Raw genomic sequence first — 21,233 nt, 5'->3', positions numbered from 1 at the left:
TTTTGTTGTTATAAAATCAATTTTAAACAACAGTATCTTAACTAGGTCAACTGGGGAGCAATTTTGTTGTAAAACAACTTACGCTGATTTACCTGTAGCTACTTTTCTTGCTCTAGGGATCGGTTTAAGCTTGGCACATGAAAATAGTCAGCTTTAGCGAAACTTTGTTCCAAACTGAGACTTTCTAGTTAGACTGCGATATTCTATTTTGTACAACTAGCAGGCAAACTACTAGGACCAGCTCCGAGGTGCCAAAAAGGGACTAAAATTAAACGCATTGGAGTTTCAGTTCCAAACTTTATCCTAGTAGTTGTCAGATTACGCCTCATTAAGTGCATGTATCTAAACATGCCAGGCGTCATTTTGTAAATATAATAAATGGTTGAAATGAGCTTCTAAAATTGCTTATGATAATTTAAAAGGGCCACGACAACCTACTTAGCCAGCGATAGCTATATTAATTTTCAAAGGCGAATGAATATTTCAAGCCCGACGTTATTTAAACTATAGCTGAAGGTAGCGGTTTAAGATTATACCTGAGATAATAAATGTAACCCCTTATTTAAATGCTCACTAAAACCAGACGCACCTGCTAACAAGAAAATCTGAAAAGGAAGCGGCATTTATACCGTTTCGTTGCTAAGTTTGAACCCGCGGGCTTGCCGGAGGATTTACCGTTTCGCCCCTCGTTGAGAAATCCGATGAATTTCATAAAATCCCTACTTAGAGGACGTTCGCTGTCCGTCTGCCATAAATTTACTGGCGGACTTTTTAGAAACATGTTGCTGTGCTAGATAAAAATGCCGTTGGGTTATAAATGATGTGTTTACTTACTTATAAATAATATATAAATAAAGTAGATCACTTAAGGAAAGACGGCTTTGTAAAATCCTTTATTAATTGTAAAACTTGTCTTCTTATAAGTTGTAACCCAGCTGTGAAGAAGGTTTAAACGATGTAATTAGTCGTTCAAATAAGTAGTAAAATATTTGAAACAAGATTATTAATACAAAACAGCTATTATGACATAACTGATTAGGTACATGCATTTTGCAAATATTGAAATGACTTAAATTAATGAAATTATGTTGTGATGAAAACTCGTTCGTTTTACCGCTTAATTTTTTTGATAAATTTAATATTCAATGCAATAGGTACTATATGCTCGTAGAACTAAAGTTTGAAACATTTTTACCAAATAAAACTGCGGTGGCTTGCTGACGGCATGACGACTTTAATATTTCTTCATTTCATTCATCTCTGACGCAAACTGTAGTCCTGCCTTCAGCTCAAGCTAGAATTTAATTTTATGAAGAAACTCGTGTTGGTATATTCTTTTTTTTTGTGAAAGCGAGGGCGCACGGAGTCGAGGGCCATCGAGGCGAGGGCGCAACCGCCGCGCGACAAAGAACCTGCTTCCTTGTTCGCCTATATTGTGTCGCGATCAAAAGCGCAACTATTTTATTTAATTACAAATATAGTGGTACCCACCATAATTTATTGCTTAGCAAATTTTTGGGTAAGCCATGTACTATCAATATAACCTAAATACTTATTTAAAAGCTTATGGATATTTATAACCTTTTGTCAACGAGGCGAGGCTACCGCGTTCGCCTGATGCGTCACAAAGAGCTTGCTTTCTTGTTCCCAAGTACATTGTATTCCTAGCATAAAATTGAGGGTGTCAATTATTCACCATTAGCATGTCGAGCACTAGTACTTTTACCTTCCACCATACCATAACGGGTTGTAGCCTGGCCGCGGCGTCTGATGTCCATCACGAGACGCTGGACGTCGTCAGCGACGGGTTAGAACGACAAAGGCGTTAGAATATTTTTTTATTTTAGGGGCGTAAAAATATTGTTTCGGCAAGCCGTCGTGATTTAACTTACAATTGTGTGTAATTTAACTTCCGCTCCATGTTGCACAATTCTGTACTATAAATAGGTCTCTCGATTACCAAACTTTCAAATATCTACATTCATCTAACGAACCCGCAGTTTACGCTCCATACAGGAACTTTTCCATTGACTTTGAAGTTTCAGCCACATGATAGACATGCGGTTAATTACTTTACATATATACACTATAACTATACACTTTACGCACACAAAATACACGTGCTTTCTCCCTTTTATGCTCTCGGTAGTAAATTGATATCGCTGAATAAAAATTAGGTATTTGACTACATTTAAATAAATAAAATAATTTACTTCATTACCAAGTATGAAATAAATTACCAAAAGATTAATAGAAAGATGTAGACAACAGTTATTTTTGGATACAATTGCTATTTTATAAATCGTAAAGAACTGTAAAGAGTAGCTTTTACTGTGAGTAAAAGATAATAGTACGATACTAGTGCGAAAAAAAGGAAGTTCAAAACGAGTGGCGATAAATTAAAACACGACCGAAGGGAGTGTTTTAAATCGACACGAGTAACGAATTTCCTTTTCGCACGTGTATCGTACGACGTTTTTCAGTACAGATGAGCCTCCAAAGTTTCGACCCGACATATAATGAACCACTTCTCGAACTAGTGCGTAAAAAAACGACCATCTATACTGAAAAAGATATTTTATTGAGTCAGTAAAGGTGCTTATTCTACTTACAGTTTTTACGTTTTTTTATTGTACAAAACCAAAAGTTAAGTGTCATCTGATCTGATCCCCGTCCTAGTGTCAACTGTATTACGGTGGGTCAAGATTCAGGAGTCAGGAGGAGGGTGGGTCAGGAGTATGAGTATCGTGACATCTTTCGTACAAATTTCATCTAGTAGGTACCAAGTTCGAAAAAAGGAGGTTATGTATTTTGGTTAGTAGCAAGGTAGTAGTCAAATTCCCTATTCATTACAGAGTTCTGTTGTGTAGTTGTTTTTAACGTAGGGGAGCCTGGGGTCAATAGGAACGTGGGTCATTAGAAACAAGTCAAATAACTCCGAGAGGGATAGTCACAGCGGAGGCGGTCCAAGGGGGGGAAGGACCGCCAAACCCGTCCGAACCTGTCGAGTAGTGCATGCCGCGGCTGCGAGCCCGTCGAACATTTTTAAGTGACCGTATTACTTTTTTGGCAGTAAAAGTAAGTATTTTTCATGTTTTTGTTTTGTTTCTTGATCAATAACCACTGGCAATATGCTGATTGTACTAAACTACAATAATTTGTAAGTATTTTACTTGAAATTAGCGTGGTTTGTGTATGCCTACAATGTTCCGTTATTTTTGTATCTAATTTAAAGTTTACAAATAGCTTAATGGGGCAATAGAAACAAAATTCTTGGTGGCATTAGAAACATGTTTCAATTGACCCTAGTACATGATTTTGAGTTTTAGTACGTAATTTTTTGTTTCACTATCTACTGAGGCACCAACTAACAACACTAACCAAGTTACGTAACTCCAGATAAAACTCAGACATCTATTGACACACCAACTAATGTGACAGACATCCAAGTTGTAGGTTTAGATACAGAGTCAACTGAAGGAGACAATACCAATGCCATTGCGTGTCAATGCCTACCACACCTTCAATTCCTGTAAACCTAGCTTTTGGAACTTTTTATGATCCAAATCAGCCATCCACAAGCCGCTTAAATATTTTTACGCCCGAAGCGACCAGGCCATTCCCTGCTCCACCGAGGGTACAGCCAAAAAGGGGTAGGAAAAAATAAAGTTGACCATCTATACGGATACGCCGAAAAAAGAAGAAATTAGTAAGGAAAATAAACAGAAAAATGAACAAACGACGGTGAATACAAATAAAAAAATCAATAAAACAAATAAGGGCAAAGGTAAAAAAACGAATCAGACCGAAATGGCACTTTCTTCGGAGGATGAAGTGAATAGGTGGCATTGGATAATGCTAAATTCGAAGACTGTGTTTGGGTGATATAATTTTAATGTAAAATAATTGAAAGTAAAGATTATAATAATATATCCATTGATTGTTCTTGATGTTTCAACTACCCCCCACCTTTGTTTCATTTGACCCAGGCATAGGGACGTTTGAAACATTTTCCGAGGTTTACTAAAAATCTTCTTACTATTTATTTGTCGGTTGTGAAGCCAAATAATACATTTCACTATATAGATAGATAACTTGACTATAACTGTGACCACTCAAGTTACCAATTCAGTAAAAAACTAAGGTAGAATACTCGATTTTGTCGAAAACGTTCCAATTGACCCCAGCCTCCCCTACCTACTACGTACGTACAATCGTACCTACTAAACATTGCATACTTGAACAGTCTGAGTGCGGTTCAAGTTCGCGAAACAAAGGTCCATCAGAAATGCTTTCTTTGAAATGAAAAGAAATGTGAAGTCGGAAAGCAAAAACTCCGGTCAATAGTTTTATTTCGGTCCTCTTAAAATATTTGTCTGTAAAACCTATTAGGTACCAAAAATAAAACGTTCAAATATACTTCAATACGACTCGATTTGAGGACTCCTTTTCACTGATGTACAACAAATAAATTCAGGTACGGTACAAGTAACACGTTCACTGGCGGCTCCCATCTTCAGACGCCTGTTCAAAACGCCCACCTTACACTAGAGTGAGTTAGCTTTCAAAGTGTAATAACATCTTCAATAAAATCGTTTCGATGCCAAATCATTGCTTACCGAACCCGAGGCGGGCTTTTAAATGTAAATACAAACCGTATACAGGTTCGTTCAGACATTTTTTTCATTGTGTGGTAAACGAAACATACTTACAATGTTTGAATCGGTCTTCAGTAAAGTTAACATAATGTATAACATACATATGTACATTTTTTGTCATTTGTCATCTGTTAGGGAGACCTATTATTGGCTTCATTTTTGTATCCTAGTCTTAAGCCTATATTTTTTGTTAAAACTGTTTCTAATAAAATAAAGTAAAAATAAATAAAATAACATTTTGTAAGTTTGGATCTAGGAAAATGAAAAGAATTTCATTAGGTAGATCTCTTCCATTATGTAAATAAAATATGATATAAATAGCAACTTACATTGTCATATATTGGCTGAAGTCCAGTCTGCGCTCCATTCTCCGCTTGATCAAATATGCTCGTGAACGGAACTCGCTCAAAGCGTGATTGGGTCGACATCGACACGGGTTCAGTGCTGCCCATAGGTCATTGTAAACAATTGAAGAAATATTTGCGCGGGTCCAAAGCGAGCCTAACTGAGCGGAGAACTCGGCCGTGCGGATGAGCTCAATGATTGCCAACGATTTTAGAAACGAAATATTTATCAACTAGTTTTCCACGCTACTTCAAATAGCCAATTTAGCTTCGCTCTTATTACAAATAGTGTTGACTTTACCCGGCTTATTGATGCCACTGTGAGCGGTCGCAGCGTCCTCATTTTGTAAAGTTTCTTTGCGATAAAAAAAACGCAACAAGCCTACCATGTGGGTCAGTAGTTGCTAGTTTTTAATGGACAGCCCAGTGCTGTTCTGTAAAGTTTTAACGAAACTGAAAGTAGTTTTTCCAATAGGGTGGGTTTTTACGAATAAATTACGATGTTTCAAAGAAATCGTTATGTTCTGCAAAATGTCTGCAACCGACTGTGTCAGCCACAGTAAGGGAACTTTCCTGCACAGAAGTTTGTATTCATAAGTGCTAATCGAATAGTATTGCTGGCTATACTTACATTAAATTGGCGAAAATATAAGATTGAAATGTGTCGCAAGTAGCAATGGATATGATTTCGTAACGGTACAAGAATCAAAAATGTATCTGTGATACGTTTATGAATTTGGAGGGCTCAATTTTGTTTGAAAATTTGTAGAAACCTGGAATCGAGCGGTATTGATTCTTTTTTATTTCAATAAGTAGCATTTTAATAAATAATACTACTAGCAAATAATGTAGGTATTTAACAAAAAGATACGAAACCGAGCTTCATTAAAAATCGCTCCCGAGCAGGGAGCGATTTTTAATTTAGACCGCTCTTCAAAACTATGTTAAAAAAAAATTACCACCAACGTATTAGTTACCAACCTGATATTAAGATGTCATATTACGAGTAAATCAACTTATTAATCAAGTATTTAACCCGTTGAAGGATAGTACAAGTCGTTTTATTTGCCACCAGATATCGGACGATGATCGTATGTCACTGACGACGGCGGTGTCTGACGAAGAGGACCCAGGCGAGAGCGCGATGAACTCTCCGTACAAGGGAAAGCAGACCGGCGCTGCGGCGGCCTCTTTCAACTGCACTGGTGCTGTTAGAAAAGCTGGGTAAGTTGCAAACATTTCATTTGTATAATAATTTATAAGGACATGGCAAGCAAACACCAAAAATGTTGGAAATAACACCGTTTAGAATGTAAGTAAGCCAAGCGTGCATTGCGCGCGTGATGCGGAGTTATCAATAATAAACTAGAATGTTCAGTGGAAATGGTATGAATTGCCCTGTCCTCGAAGTGGCTTATTGCCCCGTGGAGAACAAAACTCAACTGCTTCTGTCACACTAACGGACTAAGAGCCCAGGCCCCGTAGCCGAATGGCATTTCTCCGACGCCAAACGAAAACGAAACGCCGCGCCAGTTAGTCTGGCTCTGTCGCGCCAATATGCAAGAGCGATATAGATAGATATCTACTAGCGTTTCTTTTCGTGAGCGTTTGTGCCATTCGGCTACGCACTAGAGACGCCAGACCTTCCTCATTTTCTCAAAGATGAAACTTTGTGATAATGTAAGTTCGTATCGACGTTTAATGTTTGCATATTACCTAGTTCGGCCTGTCATAGCCTGAGAAATTGGGATTAGTTAGAGAGACATTCAAGCGTCTGTTATAAAACCTAAATTGCCAATAACTTGAAAACGGTGCAACTTTTACAGGGGTCATGTTAGGTTGGTTGGGACTTTCTTGGGCTGGTCTACCTCCAGTGTGGCTGTGGCTTGTCCTTTTTGGGACACTCTGTAGACGCCGTGCTGGCATAATTTGCTACGCAGCTACACCGTAGCGCGTAGCAAAACTAGCCGAACGGCGTCGAACCAATTGCATATCATCAGACACGTCGACGCTCCGTCTCTGATGATATGAAATTGGTTCTAAATGTCCTCCTAAGCTGCCAATACATAAAAGCGATGGAGAGAATAAAATACGAAACGAGGATCAACGATTACACTCATGTCTAGAGAATCAAGAATATTTTAATTTTAGTAAATGTCAATATTAGATCCGGATACGTCATGGATCGGATCTCGTGTCAAAAGTGATTACTCCAACCAGTCACTTTTGACACTGATAGATCAGATCCATAATGTTTCGAGATCTTGGTTTTTACTCCCATTAAAATTATAATTCGCATAAATTTATTTAGGTGAAGGTATTTTATTACTATCAAACAACTAGTCACAAAGTCAATATATAAAAACAGTATCAGTTTCAGCCAACTCATAGCCAGTAAGTAATGTGTATACTGTGCATAGGTTAGTTAATTTTTTTTTCACACTTTACGAGATCTTTAGATCAATCTAGCCCCAAACTAAACAAAGTTTGTACTATGGGTGTTAGGCGACGATAAACTTACTTATATAGATAATACATACTTATATACATAAAGAACATCCATGACACAGGAACAAATATATGTGTTCATCGCACAAATAAATGCCCTTACCGGGATTCGAACCCGGGACCGCGGCTTAGCAGGCAGGGTCAATACGTGCTAGGCCAGACCGGTCGCAAAGAATGTAATCGTATAATTAAATTAAAGGGAATATTTATCCTAAAAACAAGCATATAAGTATACTGCATTATTTTATATTTTGGGAAAAAGCAGCGTACATTATTTTATATTCCACATTCTAATCTTCTGAGCTTAAAACTTTACGAATCTACTTATGTATATGTGTAATAAAAACATAGCCACACAAACTCCAACAAGATAAAATAAGTATAAGCGAATACACGGATCATATTCCGTATTTTGCCGGCAGGGGCAGAATCACTTTTTAGGGTTCCGTAGTCAACTAGGAACCCTTATAGTTTCGCCATGTCTGTCTGTCCGTCCGTCCGTCTGTCCGTCCGTCCGTCCGTCCGTCCGTCCGCGGATAATCTCAGTAACCGTTAGCACTAGAAAGCTGAAATTTGGTACCAATATGTATATCAATCACGCCAACAAAGTGCAAAAATAAAAAATGGAAAAAAATGTTTTATTAGGGTACCCCCCCTACATGTAAAGTGGAGGCTGATATTTTTTTTCATTCCAACCCCAACGTGTGATATATTGTTGGATAGGTATTCAAAAATGAATAAGGGTTTACTAAGATCGTTTTTTGATAATATTAACATTTTCGGAAATAATCGCCCCTAAAGGAAAAAAAAGTGCGTCCCCCCCCTCTAACTTTTGAACCATATGTTTAAAAAATATGAAAAAAATCACAAAAGTAGAACTTTGTAAATACTTTCTAGGAAAATTGTTTTGAACTTGATAGGTTCAGTAGTTTTTGAGAAAAATACGGAAAACTACGGAACCCTACACTGAGCGTGGCCCGACACGCTCTTGGCCGGTTTTTTATTTTACGCTCCCATGTCGTTGTTTGTTTTTGCATTTCCGTAGCGTTTTCTTATGGCAAATCTCGTCACAAAAGCCGGAAAGTTGAGAGTGTAATATAACTTCACAGGATGATACGTATTTATGCTTGTTTAAGTATAAATGTTAACGACGTTGCGTGGGAATTCTTTATGTTTGTTAAAGTATAATCAGAATATGAAATGTAAGTACAGTGTAAACTCCATGTAACGTCACTCGATTTAACGGCACACTCTCTAAAGCGTCGAAACCAATTGACTTTGGTTGGTTTAGCTTGTCTACCATACAATGATGCACTCTACATAGCATCACACCCACTCTTAATAACGGCAATAACGGCAACAATTAAGTAATAAAAAGTACCTTTAAAGTTGCTAAAATTAGTAAAACCTGCGCAGCTGTGTACGTTCTTTTGTCGCTTTGTTATCCTAGCCGGCAATAAACTCGACGTCGGCATCAAGCGTCCCGAACTTTCTAAAAAATTGGTTCTTTTGTTTACAAATTGGGATTGCTTCCATGTGTAGGCCGTTTTTCACCATGACTAACGTATATTACTACTAACACTATTCTGAAATAAACTTTTTCTTTTCCTAATTCCGATTTTTCTTCTCTCCACTTAACGGCAACTCTCTATAACGCCATAATATGCACAGTCCCTTCAGTGCCGTTATATAGAGTTTACACTGTACTTATTCAAGCGTAGGTATACCTAAAGAACAGTTATTGTGGACAATTCCAAACTCTGTTAAAAATCCCTTACCTCAGTAGAAGATAATTTATTTTTTAATAGTTGAACTGGATGTTCTTCATTATTGTATAAATCTTAAATAATACCTTTATGTATAAATATAAGAAGACTGTGCACCCTGCAGACAAACTCGTTCCAGAGTTTTGTGCGACAATTTTTATCACTGTACCTAACTAACAATAAATAATTTAAAAAAAAATAACTTTACACAAATTGAAGTACTTAATTCCACTAATATTTATAAACAGAAATAGCTGAACAGAATAGTTTAAAGTTAGATTCCTGAGTATATTAAAATACGCATTTGAGCTCTACAACGGATAGTTATGGGTGCGGCACCAAACGTAACTGACTTTAATTCTCGGAATAGAGGTAAGGCGTAGTTCCCTCGGAGAATTCAATATCCATTCAATGTACACGCCGTCGCACTTTTATGCTCGGATGAGCAAAAACAAAATGTCTAATATAAATGCCTGGCTCTTCAGATTTAAAAATAAAATGTAACTGAGAAGAGATGGTAAGGAAGAAAGGCAGTGTCGTACGTCGTTGACGAGTTTCTGTCGGGGCCCTAGGCGTTCTTTATGTTCCTTGCGGCTACAATCCGCTCCCATGAATCCCAAATGACCGGAGGGAAATCTTAGCCGTGACCCTTTCAAACGCTGCAAAACTGAAGGCGTAAGGCGAGAGCCTCTTCGACGGAAATTCTTAAACAACTTCCTTATACGGGAACAATGCGACGCGAACGCCGTATCCTTTGGTTAACACATGTTTGAAGTTACCTGATGCTTTACGGTTTTGTATGTGAGGTTTTTGCAAGAATGAGTACGTGGGAGATGACTTGAAGTTTAGCTACTAACTACTTTCTATTACTGTTTTTATTAATATGGTCTTAATGATATATCGGTGTTCAAAAGTGAAATTTTTGTTATTACACAAATAACAAATACAAATTATATAAAAAAAATCAAAATGAAATATTTTATATCAACAATATACGCTTGTTAGGTTTTCATTCTTTCAGAATCTAAGAAAATCCTTCACTAACAGAATACTGTTAGTCATTAATCACTCAATCAGTTCGGCTGCCCGACCAACGCCGATAAGACCAGGAAATACGGACTGTTTTTTTCAGAAGAAATGACGTGAACAGAGATGTAGATAATGTAGATTTCATGTGAATTAATCACATATCAGACAACCACTACAAATATGGGGGCACAGTGTATAAAATGGCCAAGCCATTTTAACGCAACGTGTAATGTTAGTAAAGTATGATCTGGGGGGTTACCATGATGTGCTAAAGCCGTTCAGTTTAGGTTGAGAGAGAGGGACGGAGCTATGTAACTGCTATAGCGGTGTCCCTTTCTCTCAACCTACACTGAACGTCTTTAGTACATCATGGTAACCCCCCTGATCTTTTTACAGTAAAACTAGAAAGGCTTTTGTCCCAATCCATTCTTAATGTGAATTTGTATGGATATGTATACAGAGAATTCAGCACATTTTTTTCCATATAGTTAACGAACCTTTGGGATATTTTAATGGACTTCCTCATTTAGGAGAAAAGCAATTAATAGTTATTTGTTATACAAGGGGGCAAAGTTGTATTTTAACGCCGAGTGTAGAATTGAAAAACGAGCAAGTGAAAGGATTCTATAGTTGAACCACGAGCGAAGCGAGTGGTTCGAGAATAGAATCCTGAACTTGCGAGTTTTTTAACACACGAGAAGTAAAATACATTTGCACCCGAGTGTAACACAAAACTTTTCCCCTCACTGTAGCGAGGAAATTACTACGCAAAATATGCGTTTATCACTGCTTCCAGTAGTTCCACAGCTGGTAAATCATCTTTATTACTAGATTCACGTACTTTTATCCATTTTAAAGCAGTTAATTTGACTTTATTCAAGGTCAAATTACTTTACCCACTAGTGGATAAAATGCGTTTTTACCCGCTGGTATTAAAGGACAAAACACGTGTTTCCGAGCTAGTGAGGGGAAAAGTAAATTAAAAATCGTAATAAGAGACGGAGACCACCAGTGGTGAAGGCCGGATTCGAAATTCGTCTTTAGCAATCCCAGCTAACGCCATGAACCTCTAGGCCACCCCGTCACTTTTTTCTTTAATATGTGACATCTTATTACGATTTTTAATTTATATTATAGTGTTTAGTGTGAATACTTAAAAAACACAAATCAAAATGTTTGTTAAAATAATTGTATTTATTCCCATAGTTGCGTAAAGCAATTAAAAGACTAAAATGTATTACCACACCTCGGACACTGGCGATCAAATATATGAAAGAGGCTCGTTCCTAGCACACAGTCTAAGCTCGTGTAGGTGAACGCGTACTATGCTTGTATGAGTGAAATATGACAGGTCGACTGTTCGCGTTTTTGACAGGCGGTAACTGTCAGGTAACCGAGAGGGGGTGGGCGGCGATTTCAGCGGGGAGCAGGAGTGGCCATACTGTACGATAGTACTCTTTATTATACTGTGGTATTACTTTAGTAATCAGTAGCGCAAGTAATCACTTAATAAGCTTTATCTTAAGTGCAGGTTCCATACTTTGAATTGAAATAACAAAACCATCACATTTTGTCATTCTGGCAGGTTAAGAAAACGTAAAAAGATACGGCCGTGTGTGCCGATGCCGCAATAAAGTACATTTCGCTACTCTCAAGGGAATCGAAATGTATTTATAGGGTACTTTCCGTTAACCTTGAACTATGAAATTTGAGGAAAAAAGATGTTTAGGTTTTTATTTGCAATTTCGGTTCCCAGAAAATATGGGTCACTAGGTCACTACATTATCAATATGATTATCAGTATGTAGGTGTAATCGGTGTAGTCCGATGAATAAGTATTTTCTTGTAAACGGTATTACTGTTCACAACAAAAAAAGTATTTCATAAAAGACATTGCAATCGAAATAAAATTGATACTTACCATAAAGATGCCTACTTCAGTGGTTCTAAGTGCTTTTTCACATTATCCGATCCGATATCGGATGTCGGAAGGATTTCAATAGAACAAATCCAAGATGGCGCCTGTTATGTATGGGATATCGGTCCGACATCCGATATCGGATCGGATAATGTGAAAACGCACTAAGACAGCTGGGAAAATATTTGTTGTAATAAATAGAAAGTGAATTTCAGGTAGCGATTTGAATATTAATATGGATATGAGTAGTGCAATTTTATTGAATACATGTCATGTAGTTTATAATAAGGTCTTACAATATATTATTATTACATCGTACACCACAAACTTCGCTGGATAATTATATTAAATTAATGTTTTTTTTTTGCAAGAAACTAAATTTAAAGAAATAGTACATTACTACAGAGGCCGGGACAAAGGGGGTTGCCGGCCGAAGATGTAACGCAGCTTTCTGAGTACGCAATGGTTAAATAACACGAGACTGTTTAGGTATAATTAAAATATATTAAATTTATCTAGGATGCACGTGCATCCTACAGTAAACAAACAAATCAAGTGACATGGTATTGTCATGCAGACAAAAATAAGAACAGGCGAAATATAAAATTCAAATACTATGAAGCATAGACATGCTTGCTGTAAGCCAGTAACATAATAGGTAACATGCAAATAGTAATATTATAAAAATACACATTACATTTAAATCTAACACGCCCTCTTAATGTGTATATTATAATTATTATCAACACAGATCAGAAGGTAGTGAAGTACAAAACATAATATTAAAACAAAGAATATATTCCTAGACCGGACATACACTCGTAATGCTTTACTTTCGGTAAAGCCTTAGTTAATATATCTGCCAACATGAACTCAGTTGGCAAATACACCAACTTAATCTCCTGATTTTCCTTTAAGACATGCCTAAGAAAATGATGGCAAATTTCGATATGCTTCATATGGGAATGAAACACTGGATCATTGGCTAGACAAATTGCTCCCCGATTATCCACATTTAAGGTTACTTGTGCAAACTTACCCAATCCGATTTCAGTTAGCAAGCTGTTCATATACATCGCTTCCTTCATCGCTGACGCTAAACTAACATACTCCGATTCGGAAGTGCTCGTGGTCACACATTTCTGTTTCTGGGATCGCCATACTACACACGCACCACCTAATACAAAAGCATAGCCAGAATATGAACGCCTGTCTAATACACAGCCTCCCCAATCAAAATCAGAATACCCCTCTAACGACTTACCAGTTTTTGTAAACACGAGACCATACTCTTTTGTCCCTTGTAAATAACGCAATACGCGTTTCGCAGCGACCCATGCGTCTTTATGCGGGGATTCCACAAACTGTGCTAACTTAGAAACGGTATTTGAAATATCAGGTCGAGTTCCAACGGAGAGATACATCAAACTTCCAATTAATTCCCGATATGGATACTGTTCTTCGGATTTCGTGTCACTTTGAAAGGGTTCAAATTTCAAGTTCACTTCCATTGGAGTCGACACGGAACCGTTACAATTCTCAAAACCAAATTTCTTTAAAAGATTTTCAACATACTTTTGTTGTGACAACTTAATTTTTCCTTTGGCATTTCTGTCAATGTCAATACCCAGAATAAAGTTTGCATAGAAAAGTTCAAACTCACTGGCCAGTTGCTTTTTGAACTTTTCTATGCAAACTTTATTCTGTGAAGCTATTAATATATCGTCAACGTACACCGCAACAAAAAGTTTGGAGTTTTTGTCAATGTCTTCATAATATAAGCATGGCTCATTTAACGATGATCTCAGGCCCATGCGACGAAGTTGGTCGTCTAACCTGGCATTCCACTGGCGTCCCGCTTGCTTCAATCCATATAATGATCTCTTAAGTTTGCAGACATTGCCCCCAGCGCTAATATCGGCTAACATTTTCTTAGCTCGTTCATACGTGTCAGATCCTACTTCCTCTAGCTCCAAGAGCTTCTGTAGACTTTCCTTAAGCAATTCAGGTATCTCCATATATATTTCTTCGTCCAATGCACCATTTAGATAGGCTGTGTTAATGTCTACTTGGTGGATTTCCATATCCAATTCTACCGCAAGTGATGTTAACAACCGTATCGTGTCTAATCTGACTACCGGAGCAAAAGTATCGTGATAATCAATACCATATTTTTGACTGTAGCCTTTCGCCACAAGCCTTGCCTTTTTCTTCTCTGTCTTGTCAATGTTCAATTTAGTTGTTAAAACGTAGCAGCAACCTACTATCGCTCGCCCGACTGGTCTCTCAGCTATATCCCAGGTGTCATTCTTTACAAGACTTTTTATCTCCGATAAAATGGCTTCATTCCATTTCTGTTTTTCATCACTTGACAGTGCTTGTTTTAAAGTTATCTGGGCAGCACCAGCGAATTCCTGGCAGTCAGAATATTCTTCTAAGCTACTTTCTGTTTCAACCTCTGGCATCTTTTTAGTTACATCAGCGTAATCTTGACAGTCAGATGATTTTTTTACATTACATTCGTCAGACGATCCTTCTACATTACATTCTGTTTCGACTTCTTGTCTCACTTCGTTCATGTGGTAGATTTTTCTTGGTCTTCCAATACGTCCCCTCTCTAAACGCGGTCTACCAGGCCCTCTCTTCATAATCTTGACTTCGTCAATACAGGAGCCGACATCTTGGACGGGAGTATGCGACGGACCAACAATTGATTCCACATTAACCGTTGGTGTCTGGTTGTCATCTTCGTGCGACTCTGTCTGATCCACGTCATTTCTAACTTCCCGAACACTCTCCATTTGTGTTTCAAATGGATCATTCTGAGGATTTGATTCTGTGGCAATACCTTTGGGTGAAAAACTTATTTCAACTAAACCAGGTGAAGAACCCTTATTAGTATCCATCTGTACCTCTTCATTTCTGACTTCTAGGGGATCTAATTCAGTACACTTATGCTCATCTGTCTGTTCAATGAACTTTTGAAATTTGACATCTCGAGATACGACAAATTTTCGCTCCTGTGGTAACCAAATCTTGTAACCCTTTCGGTCGCTTGGATATCCCACAAAAATACCGTCTATTCCGCGTGGAGCAAATTTGTCCTTGTTTTCCTCTTTATTTAAAATGTGGACTCTAGATCCGAAAGGTTGCAGATAACTTACTGTTGCAGGTCTACCAAACCATTTTTCATAGGGTGTTTCACCTGCTAAGCTGCTAGTTGGACATCTATTTTTAATATGACATGAAGTCAGTACAGCATCGCCCCAAAATCCTGATGAGAGACCTGATGATATTAACATGCACCTGGCCATTTCTGTTAATGTCCTGTTCATCGTCTCTGCTACTGGGTTTTGCTGGGGTGTACCAGGGATAGTCAGCCTTCTTATTATACCTTCATTCCGCAAGTATTCATCGAATTCTCTACTACAATACTCTCCTGCATTGTCAGTGTGGAAGTATATTATTTTCTTACCTGTCAAATTTTCAACATGATTCTTATAAATCTTGAAGAATTTTAACGCTTCACTCTTTTTATTTAGTAAAAACACTTCGCACCATCTAGAAGAATCATCAATAAAAGTGATAAAATATTTTCCTCCACCAAGAGCCTCATGACGCATGGGACCTACAATATCCGAATATACAATCCTCAGCTTCTCGTCACACGGTCCATTTCCTCTCGGGAAAGGAGACGTAATCATTTTCCCATTAGCACAAATACTACAATCATACAATTGATTTAAATCCGTCATTTCAAATTTTATGCCAATTTTGTTCAAGAGCCTTGCCAAATCTTTTACGTTTAAATGTCCCAAACGCTCGTGCCATAACTTTACATCATCATTCTTACTAATAACTGCTGAAGCAGTCCCGAGCCGTTCTTCGACATGATAAAGGTTACCCGAACGATTTGCGACCATGACAGTATTGCCAGTGTCATTCACAACGTGAGCTGCATACTTATCGAATATGACTTTATAGCCCCTATCTGTAATTCTTGCAACTGAAATCAAATTGCATCTTAGATCCGGAACAAATAATGTATCTTTTAACTCCACAAGTGTTTGTAAATTATTTTTGCATGTAAGTAACCTTACTGTGCCCTTACCTTTTACATTAGCTGACGAATTTGTGGCTAGGCTAAGCTTACCGGATACAGGTGTAAAAGAGTTATCAAATTTAGGAGCCTCATTACACAGGTGCGAGGTGCACCCGCTGTCCATGATCCAGCCCTCATTCCCATAGCACGCAGCAGCTTTATTGTCTGAAATACAATTAAAAGTTACAAGACCATAATTATAATTTTGTTCATCGCGATTAGACTTCGACACATACTTATCGGCACTGTCTTTGTATCGTTCCCTGTTGTCATTTATCTTACATTCATAGGCTTTGTGGCCATAATCTTGACACTTCCAACATTTACCTTTGAAGTAAGATCTACTGGCACCTGCTCTATTCAACGGCTTAGGATATTTTCCTTTTACAATAAATGCTCTATCGTCTAAACCATTCTGTCTCCTTGAAGAAAACTCTTCAATAATTTTAATCTTTATGGCCTCTGGATCTGGCAACTCATCCCTGGATCAAAACTTGGTGGGAGACTATAGAGAAGCATGATAGAGATTAAATCATTATTCATCTCAATCTTCATATCAGCCAGCTTATTTCTGACGTCAAAAAAATGCATGACATGTTCCCTGATATCACCATCTTCCTGCATTTTGTGAAGCAACAACTGTTTCAGTAACGTCGCCTTCTTAGCGGGTCCTTTGGAGGCATGCACGCTCTCCAGTTTCAGCCACACCTCTCGCGACGTCTTACAATCACGCAGATGACGTAATTCACTAGGACTGATAGCAAGTATAAGATCGGACTTAGCTTTTGCATCTCCAATGCTCCACTTCCGTGCTTCCTCCACCTCGGCGGGCTTTACGCTACTTCCATCCACGTAGCTCCATGCATCATTTTTTATAAGAACCGCTTCAGCCTGAATTTTCCACGTTTCATAATTTTCTTGAGTAAGCGGCTCTATTTTCACAGTAGTACTCATTCTGTTGACCTCTCTACGCCAACCTTCACTTCCGTGTCAACCGTACGTACCACAAAATACGTTGACCTAAAACTGACTCGACTTCAATTTTAAATATACCTAGGGCTCTCTGGGCCCATAACCATTGTAACGCAGCTTTCTGAGTACGCAATGGTTAAATAACACGAGACTGTTTAGGTATAATTAAAATATATTAAATTTATCTAGGATGCACGTGCATCCTACAGTAAACAAACAAATCAAGTGACATGGTATTGTCATGCAGACAAAAATAAGAACAGGCGAAATATAAAATTCAAATACTATGAAGCATAGACATGCTTGCTGTAAGCCAGTAACATAATAGGTAACATGCAAATAGTAATATTATAAAAATACACATTACATTTAAATCTAACAGAAGACATATAGACGGATAGGTCTGAGGCGGGCAACCCCATATCCCGCCGAGGTATGTATAGTGCTTTTCTCAAACATGGTATGAAATAAATAAAGTCTACTGAAAATAGTAACTTTGGATGGCTGTATCTCCTAAACGGTGCGTCGTAGCGCAAAAATAATCGAATTTTCGTTCCCCTTTGATACCACGTATACGCTTATAAAAAACAAAAAGAAAAAAAAAATTCAAAAAAAAAACGAAAAAAATTTTTTTTGTATGAAAACGCACCCAAAATCAAATATTGTCTAGGGCCCGTACCAGTTGCAGTTGGCACGTCTATAAAGCCCCTTATAGTTTTTTTTTTAATTGGCTAAATACCTGGATGTTATGTCACAATTATCTGTGTTTGGAAATTAAAAAAGAAGACTTTGCCGGCCTTGGCCTGCAAGGTTTGTATGAAATTCCATTATCTATCAATCGTCCTAGCCGCACCTGCAACGTCATACTTTGCTGCCAATTATAAGGCACATAACATCAATATTTCATACCATGTTTGAGAAAAGTATTTTATTCTAACTAAATATTGTATTGTATACAGGAAGCGAATTATTTTCATTTTTCTATTATTTGAGTCGTAAGTTTTTACTATGCAATGTGCAGAAGAAATATTAAGCAAGAAGAACTTAAATAAATAAACTATTTAAAAAGTAACATTTATTATTTAGGTAATTATTAGCATCATAATTTTTCACAAAAGCATCCAAAAAGGATTTTACTTTTATGTTCCGATACAATTTTTTTTTGTCTGTAGAAAAAATAATAAATAAATTATGTGAGTCATATATATCCATATTAATATTTAAATCGCTACCTGAAATTCGGTCTCTAGTAATAAATGATTTGAATAAATCTGAATTTATTTTTATCAAAACTGTGAGGAGTCCTTAGTTATTTCGGCGGTAACTTCCAAGTTCTGAGTCAAATTTATTTTTCCATTGTGTTAAACGGGGCTAAACTAATTAATACTTCACCTAAAATAACTTCATTCTGAGGGTTAAAGCTATCGGAACCAAATCAAACACGCTGTATGGACGTTCGATAAATCATCTCTATAGAAAATTAGAGAACGTCAGCATTATCGGGAAGCGCAAGTAAAGCACTTCATAAATCACTTAATTTAGCCTTACCTTTATTCTAGCAATGATTAATGCCCCCCTTAATGGTTATAAGTGGCGAAGTACTTATATGGCTACGTGAGCAGGGGCTGTAGCCAAGAATACGAAAGTTGACGCACCGTATATTGTATGGTACCGTCGTTATCTTTTCCTTTAAGACGCAACAAGAGGGGTAAATTTTCTATTCAAACGCTCTCGACTACTTCTTCCCTGGTTTTTGAAGCTAGAGCAATGATTTTTTAACACAGATTATTATCATTTTTATCTGTGTCGGATAGTTTTCATTTTTATCATATTAGGTTGATTTTTAAGAACGCCCATCAAAAATTTCCAAAAACGACCTTTTTCATTATGGCGCAAAAAAAGGCGTGATATTCATAACCTAACCACAAAATTTTGAAAAACCCCCGACCGCGACATAGTAGGTTAATTTTCATGAAACATGGCTAAGAACACTCCCGACTAACTCAGTTTTCTGACAAAAAAAAAACTAAATTTAAATCGGTTCATCCGTTCGGGAGCTACGATGCCATAGACAGACACACACACAGACAGACACACAAACAAACAGACAGACAGACACGTCAAACTTATAACACCCCGTCGTTTTTGCGTCGAGGGTTAAAAATTGATAACATTTAGTCAAAAAAACTGAACGGTACGACACAGATTATTTCATTGTTATTCAGATCCTTAAATTTTGTTCAGATTGATTATGTTTTGAAGGAGGAAACAGTCAAGAGCGGTACCTCGATTTTAAAGACGTTTTCGCAATATCTCTTAACTGAGTTCTTAATGGAAAATTCGATTCGATTAATCGAAAAAGAAGGAGAAAATGTCATATGAGTTTAAGTAAATTAAACCAAGCAGAACTTCGATTTTTTTTTTACTTCTTTTGAATGTATTTTCATCTTAAAAGTAAATGTTATTTGTAAACCTGGCACATAAAATTAATTTTGTATTTTTTTTCTGAAATCTGCTTTTTGCAATGTGGTGGTTGACACTTTTTGACATCTATCATCATTATCATCAATAAGCATAGTTAAAGGCCGGCAACAGACAGTCTTAATTTTCATAATCTTAAACAATCATAATGTTATAAAATAAGATTGACTGCCTTGCCACACACATTCTTAAAATTCAAATTATTCGCAATCTGTCAGATCAATCTGAAAAAAATCATAATCTTAAAAAATAAGACTGTGTGTGGACAGTTGCGAAATTGTATGGGAATCCGTGCACTCGATCTGATTTCATAAGATTATTATTTTTTAAGATTATGAAATTTAAGACTGTCTGTTGCCGGCCAAATAACTCTTCGGTATTGGTGCTACAGAGTCAGTATAGCGGATTTAGCGTATATTTCGCGACAGTGCGCTATCAATTGTACTCTTGGCTACAGACACAGGCTCCTGTATAAGTATATTACCTTGCGCCATTTTGACTGCCGTTAATTATAGCCGAGGGATACTTGTAATAAGTCATCGAAAAAAAAGAATAAGTAGCAGGAACACCAATAACAATTTACGATAATTGAGACATTGTACTCGTAAGACATAATAATGTTACAACAATTATTTACATGTAATATACTACGAGGAAATACCAAAGATAAATAACACTCACACTATTTTGGAAAACATACCTATTGATAATAAACTACATAGTCAACTGTAAGTTACAAGTACCTATTCATAGACATGTCATAAGAAATTCTATTATCTTTGATTACGTTTATGACGTTTGACATTTAAAAATAAAAACCGGCCAAGTGCGAGTCGGGCTCGCGCACAAAGGGTTCCGTAGCAGCAAATATAATAAACTTATTATGTCAATTTATACACCTGCCAAAATTACAGTTAAATCAACCTATCTCAAAAACTATAAGAGATACTTTGATCAAACCAAAAATCGTTGAAAGAGTTAATTAGCATGCATCACCTCTATTTTTTTTAGAATTTTATACCCCGTAGTTATAAAAATAGAGGGGGGGGGACATACTTTTTACGACTTTGAGAGCTGATATCTCAAAAACCGTTCACTTTAAGAAAAATGTTTTTTAGAAAACTTTATATCATTTTAAAAGACCTTTCCATTGATACCCCACACGGGTATGTACATCGAAAAAAAATTTTCATCCCTCAGTTACATGTATGGGGGCCCCACCCCCAATTCTTTTTTTTTTTACTATTTAGTGTCATAATTTTGTAGCGGTTCATACAACACATATTCCCATCAAATTTCATCACTGTAGTACTTATAGTTTCCGAGTAAATCGGCTGTGACAGACGGACAGACGGACAGACGGACAGACGGACATGACGAAACTATAAGGGTTCCGTTTTTGCCATTTTGGCTACGGAACCCTAAAAATGTAATGAACTCAAGAGTAACCTTATT

The 21,233-nt window shown here is 37.1% G+C and overlaps 1 protein-coding gene across 1 annotated transcript in view; it reads left to right on the top strand.

Moving 5' to 3' along the window:
* The window catches only part of LOC125226395, a 190,294-nt gene that overhangs the window by 104,714 nt on the left and 64,347 nt on the right, over positions 1-21,233 (top strand). The window contains exon 21 of the mRNA XM_048130367.1: positions 6,078-6,226. Coding sequence (XP_047986324.1) covers positions 6,078-6,226 — 149 coding nt within the window. The remainder of the gene's footprint in view (positions 1-6,077; positions 6,227-21,233) is intronic.

The sequence above is a fragment of the Leguminivora glycinivorella genome, chromosome 5, assembly GCF_023078275.1.
Source record: "Leguminivora glycinivorella isolate SPB_JAAS2020 chromosome 5, LegGlyc_1.1, whole genome shotgun sequence".
In the NCBI taxonomy this organism is placed as follows: Eukaryota; Metazoa; Arthropoda; class Insecta; order Lepidoptera; family Tortricidae; genus Leguminivora; species Leguminivora glycinivorella.
Note: the sequence above shows the minus strand (reverse complement) of the source record. Positions and strands in the feature narration are given on the sequence as shown.